This window comes from Cebidichthys violaceus, unplaced genomic scaffold, assembly GCF_023349555.1.
Source record: "Cebidichthys violaceus isolate CVI_PGR_0920_01 unplaced genomic scaffold, fCebVio1.0.p SCAF_1, whole genome shotgun sequence".
Lineage (NCBI taxonomy): Eukaryota > Metazoa > Chordata > Actinopteri > Perciformes > Stichaeidae > Cebidichthys > Cebidichthys violaceus.
The window spans coordinates 18278989-18303723 of NW_027176262.1; the positions used below are offsets into that span (position 1 = coordinate 18278989).

At 43.5% G+C, this 24735-nt stretch overlaps 1 protein-coding gene across 2 annotated transcripts; it reads right to left on the reverse strand.

Moving 5' to 3' along the window:
- Positions 1-19: 19 nt before the first annotated feature.
- Positions 20-19456, reverse strand: LOC137874475 (RNA-binding protein Nova-1-like). Of its 2 annotated transcripts, XM_068713166.1 has the most exons (3): positions 18401-19456; positions 15751-15819; positions 20-1554 (listed from the first exon to the last, which is right to left on the reverse strand). In XM_068713166.1, exons 1-3 carry the CDS (start codon positions 18555-18557, stop codon positions 1328-1330), a joined length of 453 nt encoding a protein of 150 aa, XP_068569267.1. In that variant the 5' UTR covers positions 18558-19456; the 3' UTR covers positions 20-1327. The 2 variants fall into 2 exon arrangements, with proteins under 2 accessions (XP_068569267.1, XP_068569275.1); XM_068713174.1 differs by lacking the exon at positions 15751-15819.
- Between the last annotated feature and the right edge of the window lie 5279 nt (positions 19457-24735).

Here is a 24735-nt window from a genome sequence, read left to right on the forward strand (position 1 = left end):
CCAGTCAAGGCCCCTCTTTCCCTGAGGACTCACTACCTCTGTCAACACAAACTTAGGGCCACACACACAAACACACACACACACACACACACACACACACACACACACACACACACACACACACACACACACACACACACATCCCTGTACTTCTATCTTTGTGAGAACATTCATTCACATAAAGCATTACCTAGTCCTGGGGTGGCCGGCCTGCTGATTATCTGTAAATGACCCGTGGTGATTTTTTTTTTAAATTAACAAGAATATGGCCTGAGCATATTTACAATAAATTGCACTGTATGTACACTGCACATCATAGTTTAAACACTAGATGTCGACTAAATTTAGTAGAGTTATCTCCGTCTCAACCTCTTGACACAGAAACCAATATTTTACCACTTCTGCTTGTTCTGTTAGTTACATCTTAATATTAGACTTACGTATACGAATAATGATTATTAATAATAATAATAATAACTAAGTGGGCGCTTAGACCTCCCTAAAAGGTCTTTGAAATAGTGGGGTGACCGTGGCTAAGTGGAGAGCAGGGCCGCCTTTCAATCAGAGGGTCGGAATGACCGTAATGTAATGTAATGTAATGTAATGTTGTGAGGACCGGCCAAAATGGCCTCACTTTCCAAAAGTCCTCACAAAGATAGATGTACAAGTAAGCACTCACACACAGGGACAACTTAGCCTTTATGAATCCATAAAATGTATCCCACGGCGTTGAAATGAGGCTCGGCGCAGAACAACAAGCAGGAGGTCAACAGTTCTGATGTGAAGGAAACTCACTGAGATGTCACTCAGCAGAAAAAACTCCTGTTACCGTTATGTGTGTGTGTGTGTGTGTGTGTGTGTGTGTGTGTGTGTGTGTGTGTGTGTGTGTGTGAGTGTGTGTTTGTATACCAGCGCATGTCTGTTTTAACATTATGAAAAACTGATCCATCCATTCATTTTCCTGTTCATCGCTGTTCATTGTCTATTTCGTTGTTTCTCATTCATCCACCGATGACCCCATCCAAACTCCTCCTTATAACACTTTAACACTGTTAAAAAAGCATTGGTGATGCATTTTGTATTTCATGTGGCAGTACTTTGATATTTGATGGCAAATTTTGTTATTGCCAAATGTAAACATGTTGAGCATGTTTAGGAAAAATAGGTACATACAAATAGTATTGCATTCAAATGATTCCTTTTATTGTACTGTTGTGTTTTGTGATTGTCTGTTTTAGTCGTATAAATTACGTTTTATGTGTTAAAATGAAGTGAGTGAGTGAATTAACAGTGTAAAAGTATCTAAGGATGAAGTTTCACTCTTTTTTCACCAGCCCTTCATCTCTCCATCCATCCATCCATCCATGATGCGAAGCAGCAGCAGCAGCAGCGGTGGTTTTGGTGTCTTACCCGGGTAGAAGTCTTTGGATTTGGACAGTTTGATGGTGGCTCCGGTCTCTTTCTGCAGCTGGACGATGGTCTGACCTCCCTTGCCGATAATGGAGCCCGCCGCATAGCTGGGAATCAAAACCTTCAGGAAGTACTCGCCTTCCTCTGCAGCAGAAAACAGGAAACAGGAAGTCAGAGAGAGAGCCAGTGCAGTTCATGTTGTTTTTAACTTCAAATAAAGCTGAAAAAGAAACATAATACTAAACGCTACAGTGTGCATCATTAGTCTGTTTGAACCTTTGCCCTCATGCCTGCCGTTTGTTTCTATAGTTTTCTTGAGTTTATGACAATTTTCGGTAACTTTACTAAATGTCTGTCAGCGACCAAAGTCTGACAAAACAGATGCCGCAGCAGAATCATTTTTCTCCCTCTCAATCGACCATCCGAAGTTCCCCAAAGCTGCATAAATCCGTCCAATCACATCGGACGATGACTGATATCCATGACAACTAATTATTCCCACAATCTGATAATTAACGTTATCGCTCCCCTTTTTTTTTCTCTCTCCGCTCATCCATTTGTGCGAGCCTCTAAACGCTCTCTCCAGATTGGTCTAATCTAATTTCGGCGTCTCAGGGCCGTGAGGAATCTGGTCCTCGTCAACCGCCTTGGCGTGAGGGAGGGGGAGGTAGGCTGATGAAAAAACGCTGCCCAAATTTGACCAACGCTTGCGGATGCGACGCCTCGTGAACGGGCATAACAGCACACGCCCGCCACGACACACAAACACACACACACACACATTTATTAACACGTGCAGAAAAGCCCACACAAACAAAACACGAAGCAGACGAGCGCACAGTCAGACCTCTGTACCCATTTCTTCCTCGTAGGTCACTACAGCGGATCCATCTGACTTATTAAAAACAAACCAGGAGGTGTGACATCAAGGCAGTTTTTGGGGGACGTCATCCCGCACAACCTTGTCTTCTACAAAGTTAGTTTCCCATGCAATTATACTGCATTTTACATTTTTTCTTCAGTACTTTCAGCAGCATAACTAAATTCCATTCACCTGCATTTTGCAAGTAAGTATCATAATTTTATTTTAATATCTCAAATCCATGACAAATCAAACCAAAACCAAATCAAAATAAGTCAACGTTGACTTTTGGTTTGGTTTGGTTTTCAGTGTTTGTTTGACTTGTCCTCCTCACACGGACTTCCATTGACTATGATAAAAATGCATGTGGGGAAAATGTATTAAAGGTGCATTTTCGTTGTATGGGAACGCAATTTTTTTGGAGGCCAGGTTATCCTGCGTCATCCGCACTATGGATAAACACGAAGGAAAAATCACATACAGACAGCTCGCTGCTCATATATCTGCTCCTTATGAGTTCACTTCTGTTTGTTGATGGCCGTAACGGACTCTCAAAGAAATAACTGATCGTGAGCATCGTTCGGTCAAGACAGCAGCTGAACCTCGTACTGTACAAACCGTCCAGGTGAGTCAACCTTGAGCGTGTTGTGTACAGTTTTACTGGAAAGTAAAACAATGCAGATTAATCTTGATGACAGTGGCTCTCTGTTGTATTTGCATGTGAATTAAGAGTTTCGGTCTGACTTTCTCAAGTTAATGTTTGTGATTTGTTTTGTAATTTGCTGGACTGAGCCTCACAGACTGAGCCTCACAGACTGAGCCTCCTAGACTGAACCTCACAGACTGAGCCTCACAGACTGAGCCTCCTAGACTGAACCTCACAGACTGAACCTCACAGACTGAGCCTCCTAGACTGAACCTCACAGACTGAACCTCACAGACTGAGCCTCACAGACTGAGCCTCCTAGACTGAACCTCACAGACTGAGCCTCACAGACTGAGCCTCCTAGACTGAACCTCACAGACTGAACCTCACAGACTGAGCCTCACAGACTGAGCCTCCTAGACTGAACCTCACAGACTGAACCTCACAGACTGAACCTCACAGACTGAGCCTCCTAGACTGAACCTCACAGACTGAGCCTCCTAGACTGAACCTCACAGACTGAGCCTCACAGACTGAACCTCACAGACTGAGCCTCACAGACTGAACCTCACAGACTGAGCCTCCTAGACTGAACCTCACAGACTGAACCTCACAGACTGAACCTCACAGACTGAGCCTCCTAGACTGAACCTCACAGACTGAACCTCACAGACTGAACCTCACAGACTGAGCCTCCTAGACTGAACCTCACAGACTGAACCTCACAGACTGAACCTCACAGACTGAGCCTCCTAGACTGAACCTCACAGACTGAGCCTCCTAGACTGAACCTCACAGACTGAACCTCACAGACTGAACCTCACAGACTGAGCCTCCTAGACTGAACCTCACAGACTGAACCTCACAGACTGAGCCTCCTAGACTGAGCCTCCTAGACTGAACCTCACAGACTGAGCCTCCTAGACTGAACCTCACAGACTGAGCCTCCTAGCCCACAGCCATTGTCTTCCTCCCTCTGTCTCTCTCAGGGAGAACCGTTGACCCGCCCGTCGGTGCAGAATCACACACAATAACAGATGTGGAGGCGTCGTGTCAGAAGTTCGTCAGCAGAGATTCAAGTGTGTGTGTAAGAACAAATCCCTCCCATTCTGCAACAGACGTGCCTTTGTTACCATGGCGATGATGTCAACAGGCTGCAGGTCAACTAAAGAATAGCACCGCCTCGCATCGGTTCCTCATTCCTTCTTCTTTGAAGGGCTGTTTCAGCTAAATGCTTCTGTTATACAAGAGAGTTTGCTTTTAAAACTGACAGACTGAAGACAGTTGACGAAAAATCGGATGTAAATAAAGACAGTCAGATGAAGCGTTAAAGAAAATGCCATTCTGCTCCAGTTCATCTTGCTTAAGTCTTTAAGATTGAGAACATGCTTGTGAACTAGTTGTGCAGGGTTATATTTCAGCATATATTGTTGAATAAAACATGGAAATACAAGTTTAATTTCACCTAAATTGCAGAGGGACACAATATCTTCAGTGCATTGAACAGCAAAACAAAATTGCTATCACCTGCATTGTACCATTCAGTACTATTTAATGTAATTTTAATATCTCAAACCAAAACTATCTGCATGGAGAGATAAAGCTATAAATCAGAAAATGTTTATTTTGTTGCATTAGCTCTTCGAAGCCTTAAATCTTGGACAAAATATGAATTTGTTTCATAAATGTATCACTATGTAGCTTTTTATTTTAGAATAAATACAACCTATATCACTCAGTATTTAATAATGAAAAAAGGACTATAATTATAATAATAATCTCTCGCCTTTATGCCAGCAATAATAAAGTAAAAGTAGATTCTATTGTTTTTCTTAATTCTATAAAGAAGCTCTTCATTAGATTGTGAATCTAATAACAGCTCTATGCATGTATAGTGTTATGTCTCTTTAAACTGATTCACTGTATCCCAGCTTCCCTTCCCAGCAGCGTCCTTCATATTTCATAATCCGGGACACAGAACCTCAGGAGGCAGATTAAAATAGGATTATTATTACAGGGGCACACTCTCTCTCACAAGAGCCAGGCACCTCGTATCACTGCCGTTCTCTGTCCGCTGGACACCGAACTGTAAAAAATACGGCAACATATAACAATATCCTGCTTTAATTTTCAGTGGCAAGAATTCACGACCATTAACTGGCTTTTAATAGCCGTAACTCCCTTCTAATCCCTTTAACACTCACATCGCGGCATGGCAACAGTAGAACAGAGGTGTTTGTGACGCCTTGCTATGAATACATTTAATTAGTAAAAGACGCCTACGCGTTTCCTATTTTGGCTGATCAGGCCTCTGCTCGGGTTGATGCGTACAATCATTTGGTAAAAAGAGACGCTTGGAGTTTGAATCGTAATGTAAAAGATTCCCTACTTGTTTAATGAACGCTCTGTTGGCCATGTGAGGGTTGATAACACTCCGAGTCGATAATATGACATAGAACGTCTTATGGCGTTACCACGTGCTAAATTGGAAATATCTGAGATTTCATAAAACTCCACGTTTCGCAGGTTTAATCGTGTTTTGTATGTTACAGCGGCTGACTCACAAGTCACTTTACACGCTGGTAATTACTGCCACTCGATGTTACATGAATGCGGCACAATTAGGAATAGCTAGAGCTGTAACCCAGTTACATATTACACTGTAAATCTGGGCAGTTTTGGTGCTGCATACACACTGGGAGAGTCGCAAAACACAATCATTTGTTATACTCTTAACTTTAAAAAAAAGTTGTATTTGAAACTGAAACACTTGTGTTGATTGTTGTGCAACAAATCACATCTCAAGAGAGACAGTCTCTTCTTTCAAATACTGAAAATCTCTCCGTTGCCACTGAACTTTCTGTGCTGTGTGTAAAGGGATTGTAGTGGTACAGTGTTCAGAGTGTTTAACACTGGGTGGGCTCTGTTCTCATCTCTGGGTGTTCAGCCAAGTCAAAGCATGAGCACACAGACAGGAAACCTGACACTCCCCTGCCCTGCTAGTGATGAAATACAAACTGCAGGGAGTTCAGACGTGGATGTCTATGTAGAGGGATAAAAACACAACCTCGCTCACTTTATTCCGTTGTCAGAGAAGGTTCGTTAAAAGCTTGTGTTAATTGAGAATTCCCTGATGTGTTTTCAGCTCAAATCAAAACGCTCTTCCCTTCCGGACTTTCTTGCCAACTGGAGCTGCAACTGGATGTTTCCAAAAATAAAAAACGCCTACATGATAACGATCTTCTCAACCGTCCACTCCTCAACTTCTTCTTTCCTCCTTAGGACCCTAACCCCACTTTTCATCCTTCTATCATCTGTTTGTTCCCTCTCTCCTTTGTCGCCTGGCTCTCGAGTCCTACAAACATTTCTCTGAAGCAGAGCCCCTTGAGAGGTATAAATAATCTGAAGCGTGCATGAGTCAAATCTATTAGACATAGCAGAACAGTATACAGCTACTATACACAAACTAACTAACGAGCTAATTTGCATAACTTTAGCCGGATTTCAGTTGATGAAAGTTATATTGCTATTGTCATTCAGGGCCGTTTGTTGAATGTGCTCCACTTTCAGCAGCCGACGTGCTTCTCCTGCAAATCTTGGGTTCTGAATGGATGTGGCATTTTTTAGGACCTGGGCCTTAAGCGCTTCAGAGCCACACTTCAGTTGCACTGTGGGACGGCACCAACCTTATCACAGTTGCCTGATGATGACTCTTCATTTCAGAACGGGCTCCTCATCAACTCTCTATTGTCCGTCTTTATATTCTCGTTTTAGTCAAGCTGGCTGTATCACTAATTAGCTGCAACAATGAAGTGACGTTCAATGTGCCGATTAAGTTCTTGCTCTCTCTTCTTAACAATGCTCAGAGCAGCACTTTTGTTTTGTCAGCTTGAAGAAATGTCACATGGTTGTGGCCTAAAACTGTCCGTCTTCTCCTTCTTACCTTTCTGTTTCTTTGATCTTCTTTCCTTTCCTCCTCCTTTCCTGTCTTTGCATTTTATATACTCCTTTTGTTTCCTCTTAAGTTGTCTCTTTTCCTCTCAGTCCTCATTACCTCCCTCTCCTTTCCTTTCCTATCTTCTCGTTCTGTCTCCTCTCCTCTCTTTTCATCTCTTCTCCTCTATTTTCCTCTCTTTTCCTCTCCTCTCCTCTCTTTTCATCTCTTCTCCTCTATTTTCTTCTTTATTTTCCTCGCCTCTATTTTCCTATCCTCTCGTTCTGTCTCCTCTCCTCTCTTTTCATCTCCTCTCTGCTCGTTTTTCCTCTCCCCTATTTTCCTCTCCTCTAATTTTACTATACTCTCATTCTCTCTCCTCTCCTTTCATCCCCTCTCCTTTTATCTCCTCTCCTCTCCTCAGTGTGCTGCAGTGACCCACTTTGAGTACGAAGCCTTGGACTGACCTGCTTTAGATAGAGGCTAGTTAATTATAACCAGCCTGTATTAATAAGGCAGGGGAATTGGTAAATACAAAAAACACACACACACACACACGTGAATGAATTGCACGCACGAAACAGATACAAGCACACACACGCATGGACAAACAGACTGTTTCCGACGTCTCATAAACAAGCCTACGCCACCTTGGCAACATGACTCATCATGTATAAGAGAGGATGTAATGAGTGACTAATCATGCTCATCACTTGTATCTGTTGTCTGTGACACTTGTCCGTGTTACCATGGCACACATTTAAAAATGTATTTATATATGACGCTCCAAAATTTGAATAACACTAAAACAAACTTTAAAAGATGATACACATCCTGTGAGTGTGCATGCTGTTAAAAAAAAACTGACTGCATCTTTAATGTGTTGCATCCTGATCATTGATTATTTCTCATACAGAAAATATTTCGGAAGCACATCTGTGCTATATGTCTCTAAAATGGCAGTTTCCCACGCTAGGATGTCCTAAAAAAGACAAATATAAACTCATCTGTATCATGAAACAGCGCTGCAGATCTCCAGTGTTGAGTTTGTTAACAGGGTTATGTAACACGGATCGAATTACACTTTGGAAATAAGCTTTTAGCAGGTTTGATAACTGCCATGACTCAATTTTCATAAATATGAACTTCTAGATATTATTTTTTTTTTTAAACTGCTGCACTTTCAGCCTCTTCCTCCCACACTGCACTGTGCTGAATGATCCTGTTTACAGAGAAGTTTTATCAACATTCCTCCTCTTTTATCAGGTTTATCAGCTCTTTTTCTGAAAGCCCCTGACATGTAACGGTTTAAAAAGTCGTGCATCTTTCTGTTGAGCTTGTTTTTAAAGATCCTTCTGGTTTCAGAGTAAAAGCTCTTGGCGAGCGACATTAAAAAGCATCTTGAACATCTAGGACACATTAGCAGAATCGTACGTCTGCTCTGTACTTAAGGATGTGATGCTTTTACTCTGTGTGCACTTCATGGCGGTTTGTTTCAACCCAGTTTGCTAAAAATGTGTTCCAAAAAATTTGACTTTTGACAGTCTAAATAGACTTGTTTAGTAAAACATGAATCAAAAGTTGCTCACTTTTAGTCCATACAGTCATGTTGATAAACATTTGATTTTTAGAGTGAGGAAACAGGCCTACATGATAAAAGACAGAAGTTCATAAATAAAAAATAAACTGATGAAGCTGCTTTCTTATCTGAGACATTTTGTTCCTAATTGTAACTTCATCAACCTCACTGTGAAGAACACATATGTAAACCTCTAATGGTATGCACTAATATTGCCACTCATGTCATCCTGATCCTGCCTGAACCCCCCCGCCCACAAAGAGTAAAGTTTGGTTAATTTTTTTTTCTACCACAGTTCCGGGAAAGCCTCGTTTATCTACCTGTCGCAGTTGCAAATTCTAATTATGTGTAATTATACCCCATGCGCCCTTCAGTGTGTCATCCCACATCCCAGGAGGGCAGGTGATACTCATACATGCCAATCTAACAAGGCATAATAAGAAGCCGGAGGCTCTGCACGCCGCGTCCGGCACATCAGTGTCAATACTAACCTCAAAATCCAATAGAGGTCACGGAACGCTCACCCACGCCGTTTTCCATCTTGCAGCTCAGCACATTAAATAAAAAGTTACGGTGAAAAACTTCTCTACTCATGGGAGTTTGAGCAAAATGTCTTGAGATGACCTGAAAATTCAGTTTTTCAAGAATCCAGAAACAAATGCACACTGATAGTGGTATAGTGCTCAAAATGCTTTTGTTGTTTATTTACATTAGGCTTACTATGTTAGTTAAGTTACGTTACTCTGTTACTTTACTCTGTTACGTTGCCCTGTTACATTGCGCTGTTATGTTACTCTTACTTTGAGCTGGTACATTACGCTGGTATGTTGCGCTGTTACGGTGCGCTGTTACGGTGCGCTGTTACATTTCGCTGTTACATTGCGTTGTTACATTGCACTGTTACATTGCACTGTTACATTGCACTGTTACATTACTTTGCGCTGTTACATTGTGCTGTTACGTTGCGCTGTTACATTGTGCTGTTACGTTGCGCTGTTACATTGCGTTGTAACTTTACACTGTTACATTATTATTTGAACACAAGTCATGATCTTTTTATAACCTTAACTAAGTAGTTATGCTGCCTAGACAAAACAAAATGTTTCACAACCTTACCACATGTTGCCTGCAGACGTGAAACAAGGCTAATATGAAACATAGTTATGAAACTTTTCTGGTTCAGAAACGATGACATTCAAATTATTCGTGATTTGCAGAAATGTACAACGTCAACATTTCTTCTGATGCCCTGGTTGAAAATAACACAATTAATAACACGTTGAGAGAACCTGATGTCTCAGCATGATGTCAAATTCATTGTTCTCTGCTACTATTTTCTGCACTTGTTGATATGAAGCATAATCACAGATCCAGCGTCTCAGCCTCCCGTGTGCAGCGAATGTCTCACGCTGACAACATAATGGGCATGTAAACTTTCCTTCCTTCTATAATTACAGATGTTTTGATTGTTACTGATTATGTCTTAATGTTTTAGCCGTCACAAAGGAGGGAGGATTTTGTGGGCTTCCTAAAAGGATGCTAGACACTTTGGGGAACAACAATGACCTTAATGTCGTATAAAGAGCCGCAAGGTATTGTTCAAGCTATCAGTTCAAGATTTAAGGTCTCAGTATGCTGCAAACAAAGCATGTTGGATTGTCTATCTAACAGTGAATTAACTCAAGGGCTGTGTCCAACAATTTTTGTAACTTTCTGAAAAAGACAATCAAACAGCCACGTTATGGAGCAATTGGAGAACATTTCGGGGGGAGGTTGAACTTTTCTCTCATGGTAGCAGACTGTGTATGCAGCTGTGTACAGGGTTCCCTGTTGGTTGCTTTGATGGGGGTCTATGTTTTCACTACTCTAAACAACACACTGACACATCTCCTTTTACACGCCAAAAGGATTTGACAAAAACGTGCCTCTTTTGCCCTGTAGCAGCAAAGATTGACGCATTTGGGATCTGTTTTTTTTTTCTTTTAGAGGTCGTTCACAATAAATAATAAATGGTCCTCCAAAACGACATATCTGGATAAGTAAACAGTCCAATCTGTTGCTAAGGCCCCTGCGGACCCGCCAGGCCCAGAATAGGCTCGCCATGCTGGGGGATTGAAGGCTCAAATCCTGGGATCTGGTGTCCACGGGCCTGCAGGGGCGGGGCTGTGGTTTGGGGGTGGGGGGGCGGCTGTAGATCACAAATCATTTCTCATGTTCTGTTTTACACTCACCGGTTCACTCTGACTAACACACCTACAGTTGCCTCCTCGTAGCAGAACTGCAGTACGCAGAGTCTTTAAAGTGTTCCAGTTGCTAAATTACAGTCACTTTACTGTCAATTCATTCTAGTCGTAATCTAAAAAGAAATCTAGAGGTCGAGAGCGTGGACAGAACGAAGCTGATTCACAGTTACATGTTTGTTAAATACACATTAAAGCTAAAAGCGGGTGTTAAATTGCTCTCTAAAAGTTTTTGGACTCGCATTTGTTCCACATTTAACAGTGGGTGTCAGAATGTTGATGTTAAATTGATAATAATAAGTTATAATAGTTATATTTTAGTGACATCTGACTCTTGATATTAATGAACTATCGAGGAACCACAATTGTTTGGTATTGTCATCGGTTGAATTGGATATTTTTTTTATCACAATGAGTAAATAGAGTGTTGGTTTTATATATGAAGCATTCATTTAGAATTCTCACTAGAAACACAATAAAAACTGATGATGATCTAAATGCTCCTTAAATTATGTTGCCAAGTTGATGAGATAGATGTGAGGAAACCTCAATCTCAATCTAAACAAAAATGGGTCAAACGCACATGAGCGGTCCGGATCACAATCTTGTGCAGCTTTGTGTAGAAATGTCAGATGTGAATCATACATTAGAGGAGGAGGGGGGTGGGGGGGTGGAGTCTGAAGTGTATCAGTGTGAACACAGCCTGGCTGATGAAAGGGGGGCTCTGGTATGGAAGCTCTGAGCTCTGGGGACTTGGAAAATATTCATCTCCCCGAGTTAAGGGGGGGGGGGGGGGGGGGGGGGGGGGGGGCAGGCTTTGTCTAACACACCCCCTCCAGTCTTCTGCTCTTTTGTTGGGGGGTAGCATTCACACACACACACACACACACACACACACACACACAAACATGTAAAGCTCTCCAGCAGCGAGGCTTCGACCAGCTGTCTCGGATCTGGAAAGATGGCCGTCGTCACTCATGAACGCGGAGAGCTTGCAGGAGGAAACATCTCCATCCTCATCGTTCTCTACTCTGCCTCCGCAACGCCGACGTTTCGCTTTTTCCACGGCCTTTATTCGGCTCGGATTTGACATTTCAGGCGGTGACTTTAAGAACAAAAGCCCTTAACATTCTTGTGACCCTTTGAGGAATCAAACATTTGGAGAACAATCGAGAAAAGAAGTTTTGGAGATACAAGTAGGGTCAAAAACCTGCTTGGAGTGAGGGGGTTTAACTCTTTTACATTTTGAGAGGTTTTGTTTATCTACAGTATATTTTGAAGCCAGCATCATCAAATCACATAACACTTTGTTTTCATGCCAGCAATCATTTTCTCAGAGAGGCTGTTTGGTTTTTTTGTTAACGGAGGGCATTTCAATTTGAAAATGACACACAACTCTTTTAATAATAATAAGTGGCTCCTATTATTTGAAAACATCTTGCCATAAAAATCTGAATAAATTATGGAATTCTAAAACAAAAACAGATTTACAGACCAGGTCACCTAACAATTCTAGAAATGTAAATATATATCTGACTAGAAATAAGATATGAAGTCCTGGTCGATCACAGACGCGATAATGCCTCTATCTTTTTATCAGATCATCCTCCTGCTACGGAGGATAAGGGAGAGCCAATCAAATGCCTCCTTACTGAAACGATCCCTATCATCAGGGCGTCTGCGTAGAATCGAAGCAGACATGTTGGCTATACGCTAACAAAGATAACAGAAGCAGCCGCCTCCTTCTCCCCCTTCAGTCGGTGTGTGTGTGTGTATTGTTCACGGACCGAGGCTATTTCAGAGGAGGGGGACCCTTCCAGTCGTCCTCGCTGCATCGGCCCCTTTCATCACTCCCTTATCCATATTCATCGCCGCCCCGCTCTCCTCACCTATCAGCGAGCGGCTTAGCAGCGACCGGCGTCTCGCTCCACCAATCGCACGCCTCCCTTTGTGGGAATATTCCCACCTCTCGGCGCCTTCACCCCACCCTGTACAATGGCTTCTTTTTTTTCTTTTCTTTTTTCACTTTGACGCAGTGGCTTGAAAAAAAGAAAAAAAGAAAAGAGGAAGAGGAAGAGGAGGAGAGGGTGGAGAGAATGAGGAGTGGGGGAGTTTTGCGGCCACCAGTGGCAGAGCCCTTACCGACGGCGGCGGTGGGGAGAATCGATCGACAACGGTTGCCGAGCGAGCGTCGTCAATGGCAGCCAGCGATTGATGAAGGGAGTGGGGGTGGAGGACGGAGCGTTGGAGTTGAGGGAGGAGGGTGCAGTCGTGATGGTCTGAAGTAGAGCATGATTAGTATGGATGAGGAGGAAGAGGTAGATGGAGGGTAATGGAAGAGGACGAGAGTGAACGAACAGGCGTGTCCGCCGATCAGGACGCCGTGTTCTGGGTAAACACAAGTGTGAGCACCACATCGCTCGCTTTGCGTCCTACGAAAACACTGATTTATGTTCAACCCTCTATGTTTGAAGAATACACTGTATGTTTTCCAAAAGCGTTGTCTGCTAACTTATTATTAGTCGTATCTGGGACCGAACCCCCACAGCCCGGCGTCCATACTCTGTTCAAAGCAAAATGTGAGGCTTCTCCCTCCTCCTCATCTCCGACAGCTGATCGATGCGAGGGAAGGCGGCTCTCCTTTTGTACGGACGTCCCCCACGAAAGAAAAAAAAAAGAAGAAAAAAAAAGATGCTCCAGCTCAGCTCCAGGAGCAACAGAAGACGCTCGGATCAATAGCGTCAGAGGGCCTCGTCTCGCACAGCGCAGCCTGGGCTCACGGCACAGTGTGCGCATAAGAGTGCATGCGTCTGTCATTTGCGCGCCCCTCTCTCGTTTTAAACTGCGTCTCTGCTTTTTTTGCAACTAAAGTCAGACCATGAAACACAAGGACAACACACACACACACACACACACACACACACACACACACAGACAGAAATCGTCCTGCCAGTCCCCTAATGTCACTTGGCAAGGGCATTTCAAGGCCCCCCTCCTCCTCCTCCTCCTCCTCCTCCTCCTCCCTAACGCCGCCTTGCCAGTCCATCCATTTGCTAAATGAATGCATTACATCTCGCAGACAGGAGAGGAGAGACGGCAACACAAAGTGATGAAAGGGCCGAGAGGGTCAGCAAACTTTTTTCCCTGACTGTTAAACCTGTAGGCGGCCCCTGCGCTCACATGTTCATTTTTCTGACCACCTACATGAAAATCAAAAGAGAAAAAAACAAAAAACACCATCCAATTTATTTTGTTTGCGCTTACATAAGACTTCTTAATGGCTTATACAAGCAGCTTTTTTTTCCACCCGGAAAAAGCTGCATTTGTTTTGAATGGGCTGAATCCGAGCCATTTCTGGTCTACTGAGAGGCTGCTGTTATATTGAAGTATTGAATATACTATATACTATATACCTTTATCAAATATCAGTTTGGAGTGACAATGGAAGGTTTTAGCCTTGTTTTGTTTTGTTTTCCACCAAGAAGAGACATCATTTTGTGGCCAAGAAATGCTATATTGTAAATATTTGATGATCATAATATATTGCTGCAAATTTTTTTCTGTGCCTTATGTCCCGGCTCCAGTGCCTTGCACTTCAAAAGAAGGAAAGACATACTTTTACTCCATATATATATTTTTTATAAAGGATTAACAAGAAAAAGTACAACTTGTGTACGTCATAAATGCTGCAACTCTATTTTAACTGTTAATGCATCTCTGCACCGAAGCTAATAAGATACTTATAAAGTGCACACAAATAAAGTGATTTAGTAACATATTTAATGTCTTATTTCCAACTGGATGTCCTCACATCCTGAATCCCCACTTGAAACCGTAAAAACATTTAACTGATAATCAGATATTCAGACATATAAGAGATATATAAGATGCTGCTAAACAGAAAAACAACACATTCTTTGTGAGTCTGTTCTCCAAATAAATGTCTTTGAAACGCTGAACCCCGATTGGCCGACCACTGCGGATCATTACATTATGAAACGACGGGGAGATTTTTTTTACTCATTTTAGCCAACCCTGATCAAGTTTGGCTTTGAAAATGATCCAAGTTTAAAACCCCTAAAACTAAATCAAATATTAACAACGGGCTTATTGAGCGTCTCTGATCATATATGTGCATGATTAGATGGAAACCAGAATTCCTTTAATGTGGGGGGGTAACCCTGCTGGGCCGGGGCGAGTGGCAGCAGAAATAAGAAAAGGTTTTGGTTTGGTGGATTAGAGGGGCTGGTGGGGGCCGGGCGGCTGCAGCTACTGAAGCTACTCATTGATGGTTTCATCTTTAAGACCTTCAGCTTTTAAGTTTCCGGACGCCTTGGGCATCTACTGTCTTGACAGCTGACCAGCTCGTCCTTTCTAATGTCTCTCACACCGGAATCAACCCGGGGACACAAACTAGCCCGGACGCTCAGTCGGGAAAAAAAAAAAGTACATCTTTTCTCGTCTTCAGTGAATTAAAAGTCTAAAAGATTTACTGCTCTGATGAAGGGAAATATTTCTGATTTAAAAGGCTCTGCACGTTGAGTTTCAATATATAGCTGTGAAAAATTAAAAAAGGGTTAAAACCACAGTAGCGTCACCCAACAAGCCATCACACATCACATTCTGAGCACACGCGCAGAAACAACATTTAAAACAGCACAGCAGCAGCAGCAGCAGCAGCAGAGGCGGCAGATCGTAAAAACCCGAATGTTTTGATGATATGGCTGGCATGAGGTCAAAGGTCATCAGAGCTCATCTGTGAGCGCAGTAATGTCGGGCACCATGACAAAAAAAAAGGAACACTGAGTTTGTGTAAAAAAGCATGAAAATGGATGTCATGGAACTGATAACACACAATATATATAAACAGTATCAGCATGCATTATCCTGGACTGTGAGCAGAACACACAAGGGTGTTACTTTAAATCCTATTTGAACGTCATCGCCCTGACATTTAAAATGTTTCGTGTTGGCGCTGCTGAATCAGTCCTGCATTGAAGAAGGTTACAGTAAAGATTTAAAAAAATAAATAAATTTTAAAAAAAACAGGTAGAAGATCAAAAGCAAAGTCTCTCTTACCATGAGTCTCAGTTTCTTGGTGAGGGAATACAATGCCTTCAGTTTCAAATAGGGGCTGCAGGAAGGCCACTACAGAGAGAGGAAGCACAGGGGTGGGGGGGTGGGTTGGGGATGGGGGGGGGTTGTGTGGCGTGAGCTAATCATACAGAGAAACAGCCATTGTTATGATCTCTCATCAGCACTTTGACTTTGTGAACTTTTAAAACTGCGGCCTGAGTGCAGCTTGAAAAAAAATATCAACACAAAAACATACTCTATTCCATCTTATTATCACTAGAATAAAAATAATGATTTATATAATTTATATAATAGAAACAAAATACTTAAACAACAACAAAATAAAACAGATCTGAATTAACGGTCAGTGCAAAGATTCTCACAAAAGACCTGCAGCCAAGCTCTTATTGCTCTTTGCTGATTATCTTTAAGGGCGAAGGATTCTCAACCAAGTGTCATCAGGCTGATGCTGCTGGCTGAGGGAGGCCGCCCCTCTCTGCCTGAGTAAAAGCCTGGTCGACTACGCTCATCATCATCATCATCATCGTCCCAACCTTTTCATTTGTCTAAATGGACGAGCCTGTCCGACTGTTATGCAGGCAGGAGGATGGTCCCCTTGAGTGCCTGTCACGGGGCCAGGAGGAGCCTTTAGTGCTCCGAGTGCATCGACCTGCAGTTAAACAACGCATGGCTAACCTGAGCCCCCCCTCCATCCCCTCTCCTCAGCCGGGCACACTCTCTCCGTCTAATTATCACCCCTGAGGATGGCTGTCATTCTTTTCTTTCATTGCTATAAAGAAAAAGGGTCAGGTCACCCAGAAATCTACAAAAAGATAAAAACATATTGATCACACTCCCTATGGGTCAAACTTTAGACTTTTTATGTTTTCATTTTGACACCTGTCATTGTGCACTAAAAGGGGACAGGCCACTCAAACTCTATGCCGTTAAGACTTTAGTCCTGAGAACATCACAATAGTGGATCACCCACCGCGTAGAGCGTGGTGAGGGAAATGTGAGACGCCTCATTAGGTAAATACAGCCTGTAATATGAGGGAGGATCTTCTCTGATCAAACATGCAGAAAAAAAACCTACAGTGACATACAATTTTCTTATTATCAGATAATTGTTTTTCTTCTAAATGAATCTCAGATTTCTGCCTTTGGCTGAAGGGATGTAACATTCAATATTGTTTTTATCAATCTATGTGTTAATGTCCCATTAAGGTCTGGGCATTTTTTTGCTTTTTTATTTATAAATAAAAAATAGTCAAATTTATACATGTCACATGCATAGCATGCAACTTCACTCATTGAATATGACTAATACCAGTCCAATCTTAGCGTTAAAGGTGCAAGTCACATATTTCTCTCTGACTCCTAAATGAACACATTAATATTCCATGTTCACATTAACAGTCTGCACTAAATGTTTGGGTTAGCCTAAAATCCACAAATTTGACTAAAAAACACGTATAAGGAGTTGCATATAAGATCTCCCAAGTCGTCACCCGCGCCCCTTCCGGGTGTCCTGTAAAATAACACATTTTATAGCTGCAGTGTGTGTCCGAATGTCCATGATGGAGGGTGTGCATGGCCAGGAGAGGCTATACTGATGGTTTGTAATGCCGGGTTGATGGGGAATGCTTGGCGCATGACAGCATGTAAACAAAAAAAACCAAATATGGTGATTACCATGGTGACATGTCCGTGTATATCTCATCCAACCAGAGAACAAATGAAGTAAACAATGCTTGGACAATTTAGAGAGAACAACAACAATACAATACATCATCCCCTTTCCAGCTGCGGGTTATTCAAATCGGGACAGCAAAGCATGATCCAAAATATATACTTGGCATCCGACTGACAATGCTGCAATGACACAGAGACGCTGTCGCATTCTGAGCCGCTCCGGATTCAACCCCCCCCCACCGCTCTTGTTCCTTCGCGGCACGCAAACGGGGCCCGCCGCCGTTATAACGCGAGCCCGCTTGTTTATCCGCTTTATGTAATTGTACACAAAAGCGGCGACGGTGGCTGATGTGTGAGATTATCACAAGGTCATCCGTCGGCAAGGGGGGAGGGAGGGGGGATGAGAGCCTGCATGCGGATCGCGCACCAGCCCGATCTGGCTGTCGCTTGTTTACATCCTCGTTCCGGCTCGCAGCATGGCCGCTGTGGCTGCGCGTGAATCTCAAGACGCAATCAAAAATTGTAATAATGAAAAATAACTCCGAACAACCAATTCGGATGATCTGAAACAGTCGGGATGTGAGCGAGGGGTGTGTGTGTGTGTGTGTGGGGGGGGGGGGGGGGGGGGGGCTGTTGACTTCCCTCCAAATCCCCCTCTCAGCTCAGTCCCTCTCATTGTTTCCTTTCCACAATAAACAGCGGCGGCCCGTCGTTATTTTAATGGAAATTAGCGCTCATTAGAATAAAAAAAACTCTCTATATATTTACATCACTGCGTAATTGGACCACAAACCTAAACGAATCCGAGCCGAAGCACGCCACCGTGTATAGAATCAGATCAACCTGCTCCGCTTTCCCTCCGCCCGCCTCAGGACGGAGCAGCGTTCACCAAAAAAAAGAAAGAAGCCCGAATAGCTCCCCTCCGCATCTCCCCCCCAAAACACCCCGGCGCTCTTACCTCCTGTGTTTGTGCGTTTGGTGCTGCTGGCCTCCGTCGGAGTCTCCAGGGGTCTTTTGCGCGAGTCCGGGGGATCGGACTCCATGTGCGGTGGTTGATTGTGATGGTGAGGATTTGAGAAAATCCCGTTTTGCTGTACTGCTCCGCCGGCCATCATTTTCGAGCTCGCTCTTGGATGCTTGGGCTGCGTTTGCGTTTAAATCCCCCCTTTTTTCCCCGTTGTTGTTTTGTTTTTTTATTCTTACGCAGCGTGTAGCCGTACAGATGGGAGTCCTTGGAGAAAGGCGAAAGCGATTTGAGGAATTGGAGGAGAGGGGAAAAAATACGCCTGTTTCTTGCGGACGGCGAAGGATTAGCTGCGCGATTTCTCCGCGGTGGTGCGCCCGTTGCGTGCAGAGATGCTGCGCAGGGTACAGAAAAGAAAGAAACGCTGGAGCGGCGGATGATCGAGTCAGAGGTGGTGCTGGTGGTGGTGGGGTGGGTGGGGGGGGGGGGATAAAATCCTAAAAAAAAAAACAACCTCTGCAATGGACAATGATCTAGGCTACTGGGAAAAGAAAAAACGTGCAAACAGGAGCGTCAATCTTCCATCAAGCTTCGGATATGTGTGTCATTCCGCTGCAGCCAGAAGAAAAAGAGCGTACTCATGTCAGGCAGTGCAAGGACGGTGGCGCTCCTCCGCAACAGCCAGCGGAACGGAACAATAAACAAGACAAGAACCGAAAGAAGACTCAACCGAAGAGAGAAGGAAAAGGTCGGCGAAGCATTTATAGCTATAATACAAAACAAAAAAATATGAAAATCCGATAGTGGGGCTATTATAATTTCTTTCTTCTTATCCTGTCCTGGCTCCTATCATGAAGACACCCAGGGGTGACGGGGCTGCGTGAAGAGGGTCCGGAGGAACACGCACACACACACACACAGAGAGACGGAGCGAGAGAGAGAGAGAGAGAAAGTAGAAAGAGACGGTGTATTCTTTTTTTTCCTGCTCGTTCTCTCGGCGAAGATGCTGCAGTCTTTGCGTTCAGAGCATCCCTTCTCTCACTGGCTGCTAGAGGGAGCGCAGGGGAGCGCCTGACGTCACAGGGCCTCGCGATGCCTTCATGGGCATCTCGTAAAATCTGACTTTTTTTTTCTCCAATCGTTTTAGTGAAAGTGCGACTTGTCTGTGTGTTGTAGTGTTTGTTTTAGTTTTTCTTCTTTTAAGTATATAAAGTGTGAAACTACTTTATAAAAAGTTACTCCTGGAAATGTATCTGGTTTGAGTGTGTTTTCTTTCTTTACAAGATCGAGCAATACTGTAGTGAAAAAGAAATGTGAATTAAAAATGTTGATTAGATCAACCTACATCACACCGGTGGTCTTTAACACTGCAGGTTTCCATGTCAAGTAGATAGAAGTCAAACGAAAGCACAATAAAGCGAATAACATGTGGACGAATCTCACAAAGTGTCCAAATAAACATTTCAGGTCAATTCAAACATGACACCCGCTCACATGCCAACAAAAACTCTCTGGTTCCAAATTCCCCACATCACACAAAGGCATCGAAAAGTATGTAAGTTCAATGAAAGCACGATAAAGCGAATAACATGCAATAACGAGCCTCACCAAGTGTCCATGTAAATAAACATTTGTGGCTCAATTCAAACACACAACCGACTCGCATGTGAAAACCTCCCCCAAAAAACTCTTGGGTTCCAAATTTCCTACGTCACGTGAAGACGGCGTGGGAGAGAGAGAGAGCGAGAAAAGTGAGAGGGAGAGTGGGGGCGCCCTCAGTCGCGAGACGATTGGCCGAGGCTGCATTTCTCTGGCTGAACGAAAAGGACACAGATATACATTCGCCCCGGCGGAGTCACATGATGATGGAGAGCAGAGGATGCGGCGGCGGGGTTTTTATTTATTTTATTTTGACTCCGCTACAGTTGTGGCAAATGCAATTACGGTTGAATGGGGTGGGTGGTGGGTGAGCTTTAAGGCCCCTCTGCGGCTGTTTGAAGGTCTGTGTAGCGCGCTGTCTGTGAGCAGGCCGAGGGAGCCTCCAACTCACCTGGACATCTGCGGGAAGGAGGAGAGCTAGCCCACGTTTATTTTATTTTTTTTCTTTCTGGCTTTAAACACTTTAAAATCAGCATGGGAAATAAACTGGTGACAGTTATAGAGGGTGTTTTTTATGAAGTGGAAAATGCACAAATTAGCAGCTTTAAAAAAAATAAAAAATCCAATAAATATTTTTTTTGTTTATCTGTGGTTGCCTCATTGTGATTCCCCACAATCTCACATTTTGTTTCCAAAGCGCCTGACCAACACTGATGACCCTTAGGCCATGACTGCAGGCCTGCTCAGCCTCTATACCTGCACCACCCCCCCCCCCCCCCCCCCCCCACACACACACACACACACACACATACACAAAAAAACAAAAAACAAATAACCCCATGTTTGTTTCTGCATTAGCACACTGCAGTTCTGACAGTGAAAGAAAGAACAAAACAGCCCTATATGAGGAAGCATGGAACCCTTTTGGAGCGGCTCCGGCCCGTCTCACCTGTCCCCTCTGCTGCTGCGTGACCCACCTGTGTGTGCTGCGCCTGACATCTCTGCGTTCAGCTCCGCCTGGATGTGAAGAGGGATCCTCCAGCACTGTGTGAGCTGTCTGAGAGAGAGCTATACCCGCCTAAGTCTTTCTCTCTCTCTCTCTCTCTCTCTCTCTCTCTCTCTCTCTCTCTCTCTCTCTCTCTCTCTCTCTCTCTCTTTCTCACACACACACACACACGCGCACTCACACATTTGGCATCTTCTCCTTCTCACACACACTCACACGCTCCGAGAGACACGCGTAAATACCTTCTACTCCCTCTCTCTCTGCTCTCCTCTGTCCGGTGGCGTATACAGATGCGGTGCGCCCTCATCGCCTCCCGTGGATTGTAGTCAAGGTGACATTGTGCTGCCTGCATGTGCACACGCGCGCACGCACGCGCGCACTCACACACGCACGCACGCACACAGAGCAGCTCTCCTCACACTATTTCACATCGCCATGAGAAAATGCACCGGTGAGCCAGACGTCTCTTGCTCTGGAAATACGTGGCAAATGGGAGGCAGATGGATCCCAGGGCTGCAGTCCGAGACAGATTGTGCACCACAAATAGCAGGGCGCTACTCAGGGGTTGGACAAAAGGCCCCGTGCTCCGGCACCGTCATTGTACGAGCCACGCTGTGCACGGCCTGCGGAGTGCGGCGCACTTCAGCTGGACATATATGTATTATTTTATATATATATATATATATTTATTTATTTATTTTTTAAAATATATATATGCATTTGGTGCAGGGACAAAAAAAGACTGTTGGAGGTCGAACTGTGTGGGTCCCCACACTGCCAGGCCGTCCAGTCCAAGCTGCTGCTGCAGCATATGGAAAAAGTGAAGCAGTAAAGCACACAGAGCAGCAGCATTCTTGAGTTTTTATTGGGCTGGGGCTGCATTGAGTTCATGTTAAGGAAGATGGTTTCCAGAGATGTTTGTGTTCTGCAAGCTCCTGTCCGGCTTCGGACGGTGACCCCGAAACACTTGAAGCAGCTTTTTCGAGTCGCCATAAGTTATTCTGAACACCACGTGCAATTTGGAAAAGAAAGCAAGGTTGCAGCATTAACTTTTTTTTCTTCTTTTTTTCCCCCACTATGTCATAATCTGAACGCAAAAGCTTCAGTTCAGCCAACACTCTCATGGAATCAGTTAGGAAAGAGGTGATTTTTTTTCCAGTGATGGACTCTTCCGTCTGGACTTCCCAGACGCGACAAACAAAATGTTTGGTAGTGAATCAAAAGCAAAATGTGAAGAAGAGGCCCGAGACGCTGGACCATCATATCCCAGAAAAAAAAAGGTCTTGTGAAGAGAGTTTTGTCTTCAGAACTAGATCATCCTCAGCAGGTGTGACCTGCTCACACCTGTTTTCCCTGCAGGGTTCAGTGCTGTATCTACAGTTTCCCGGGTGTTCTCGCACAATGGGTCAAGGCCGACTGCAGCGAAATGGATATTCAGGATGTAAAATCTGCTGTGCTGCTCACAGATGCTGGAGCTCTGCTGCACCCTTCTGGTAACCTGCTAGAAGAGCAGCACAGAAGTCATCTTTTACTCCACTTATTTTTCCTCTTTTGAATTTCACTCTTTTTCTCAGTCAAGTATTTTCTTGGTCCTTATCAGTCATACAAAATAGAGTTGTAGCAGGAAGAGGGAAACAAGAAAAAGTATGGAGTAGCCCTTATCAACCTACGGTGGAGAAAAGTGATGAGATAAATGAGGCACACGTGTAAGCCGGGACAAGGAGAAACAAACTAACCAAGGAAGCATGGAGGAGACAAGTGAGGCAGGAGATCAGTGGAAGTTTGATCCAGTTTCTGGACATCTTTGTTAAAAAGAAACAAACAAACAGTGACCTGTTTGTAAAAGTAAACAGAGTGGCAGTAGAGTTGTTCAGAGAGCTGGCTGGATTTCCTGGACTCCCCCGGGCAACGAAGTGCTGTTGGAAATGTGCTGATCCCCTTGAGTGGGTGTGGGTGTCCTGCTATGCAGATGTGGACCACTTGGCTCGGTTGGACTGACAAAAATGAAGCCATGTCTCCTATCCTCCTATCTCCTGCCTCAGGTTAACGCGTTACCCTCCTCATCTTCTATCCTCCTCAGACATTAAACACACACACACTCATCACTTTTTCACACAGATGATGTTAATTTAATGGGCATTTTCTGAATGACACTTTTGTGTTTGATAATTAACCATTTGATTAAATTGAATTGATGAAAGCAAATTGTTTTTCTTTTTTATCTTGTGCTATTTCTCCATCTGGTTTGGAACAATAATCTAAATGTGACAGGTTTAGGATCTGGTATTTATTTTAAACCTACAGTGCGCTACACAGTGACTGGTATAATTTCCTTAGTATCGTTTGATATTTGCATCATGTGACAATATACTGTGTTTGCAGATTAATGTTTTGTGTGCTGCAATTTGTGTACTTCACACGAATAAAGTTTAGTATGTATTTTTGAATACATTTAAATATGTTCTTCATTCTCATTCTTACATTGGAATCACTGATGGTACCAGTAGAGGAGGAACAAGTGACCAAAAACAGTTTTTGGTCACTTGTTCCTCATCACATTTATACGAGATACGAGATGTTGCCAGGCAACAGAGTTGGTGTTATTGTTTGGTCCAGCGTGGTAGCTCTGTTTCAATGCAAAGAAATGCAGAAGAATCAAGATACAGACACCGTAAATCATTATGTGCCCAAAAAGGAAACAGTTTAAAATGGAAATAAGTACTGTGAAACATATATAAAGAGCTCAGTTTCCTGCAGAAGTGCAGTGAAGTCCAAGTTTACTTAGTTGTCCACATCAGCCCCGACCTTCCATCACCTCATTGAAGCATTTATTTGTTAGAAAAAAACCCTGTAAGCTCATTGTTCGGGGTTTGCCAACAGTGTAAGTGAAGGACTTTTGTCCACGGCTCAGTCTGTCTCCTCCCACGTCCTCCCTTTTGTATAATTGTCCTCCTACCGAGCACTCACTCAGTCACATCCCAGAAATCAATAGAAAAGTCGATGCAGAAGAGGAGGCCCGGACCTCTCTGTGAGATTTGAAAGACACAGATATGATGCGTTCCTCCTTTTTATTTTTTGTAGTTGCTGATCTCACTCATGCCAAATATTTACGACTGAGACCAACATGGCTTGACCGCGAAGGAAACCGTATGTTATTTAAGAATTGAATCTTATTACAAATCGGTACTACAGCAAGAAAGCATTCCTGATTAGTTTACTCCAGATGTTGAGGCAGGGTGCTTCATATTCTGCTTTACTCAATATCTCAAAAGTGCAAATGATTCAGTGTTGAACGAGGTCTATCATAAAGGCTCAGTTCACATGAATTATAATGAATTAAACAAACATTTCTCGCTCACCGTTGGTAGAATCTAGCCATACAGAAAATGAAAGATATACTCTTTAAATATATCATTTAAACAGCAGCATTTCTGTCCATAGAATTGACAAGGTAACTCTGGAAAGACAAATTATATGCTTGTGTGTGTGTGTTGGTGTGTGTGTGTGTGTGTGTTTGTGTTATGGTAATTTTGGACATATGGTGGGGTGGCTGGTTGAAAAACCCATCATCCCACAGCTTTTGGTGGAACTTTATGAGCTTTTGCATAAATCCGCACTTTTAAAACACGGCTGTGTGCGTCTGCACATGTGTTCATGATCATTCCTGGGATTCCACATATCTACACTTTGTTCCCCTGATCTCTTAAACTGTTAAAGTAATGTT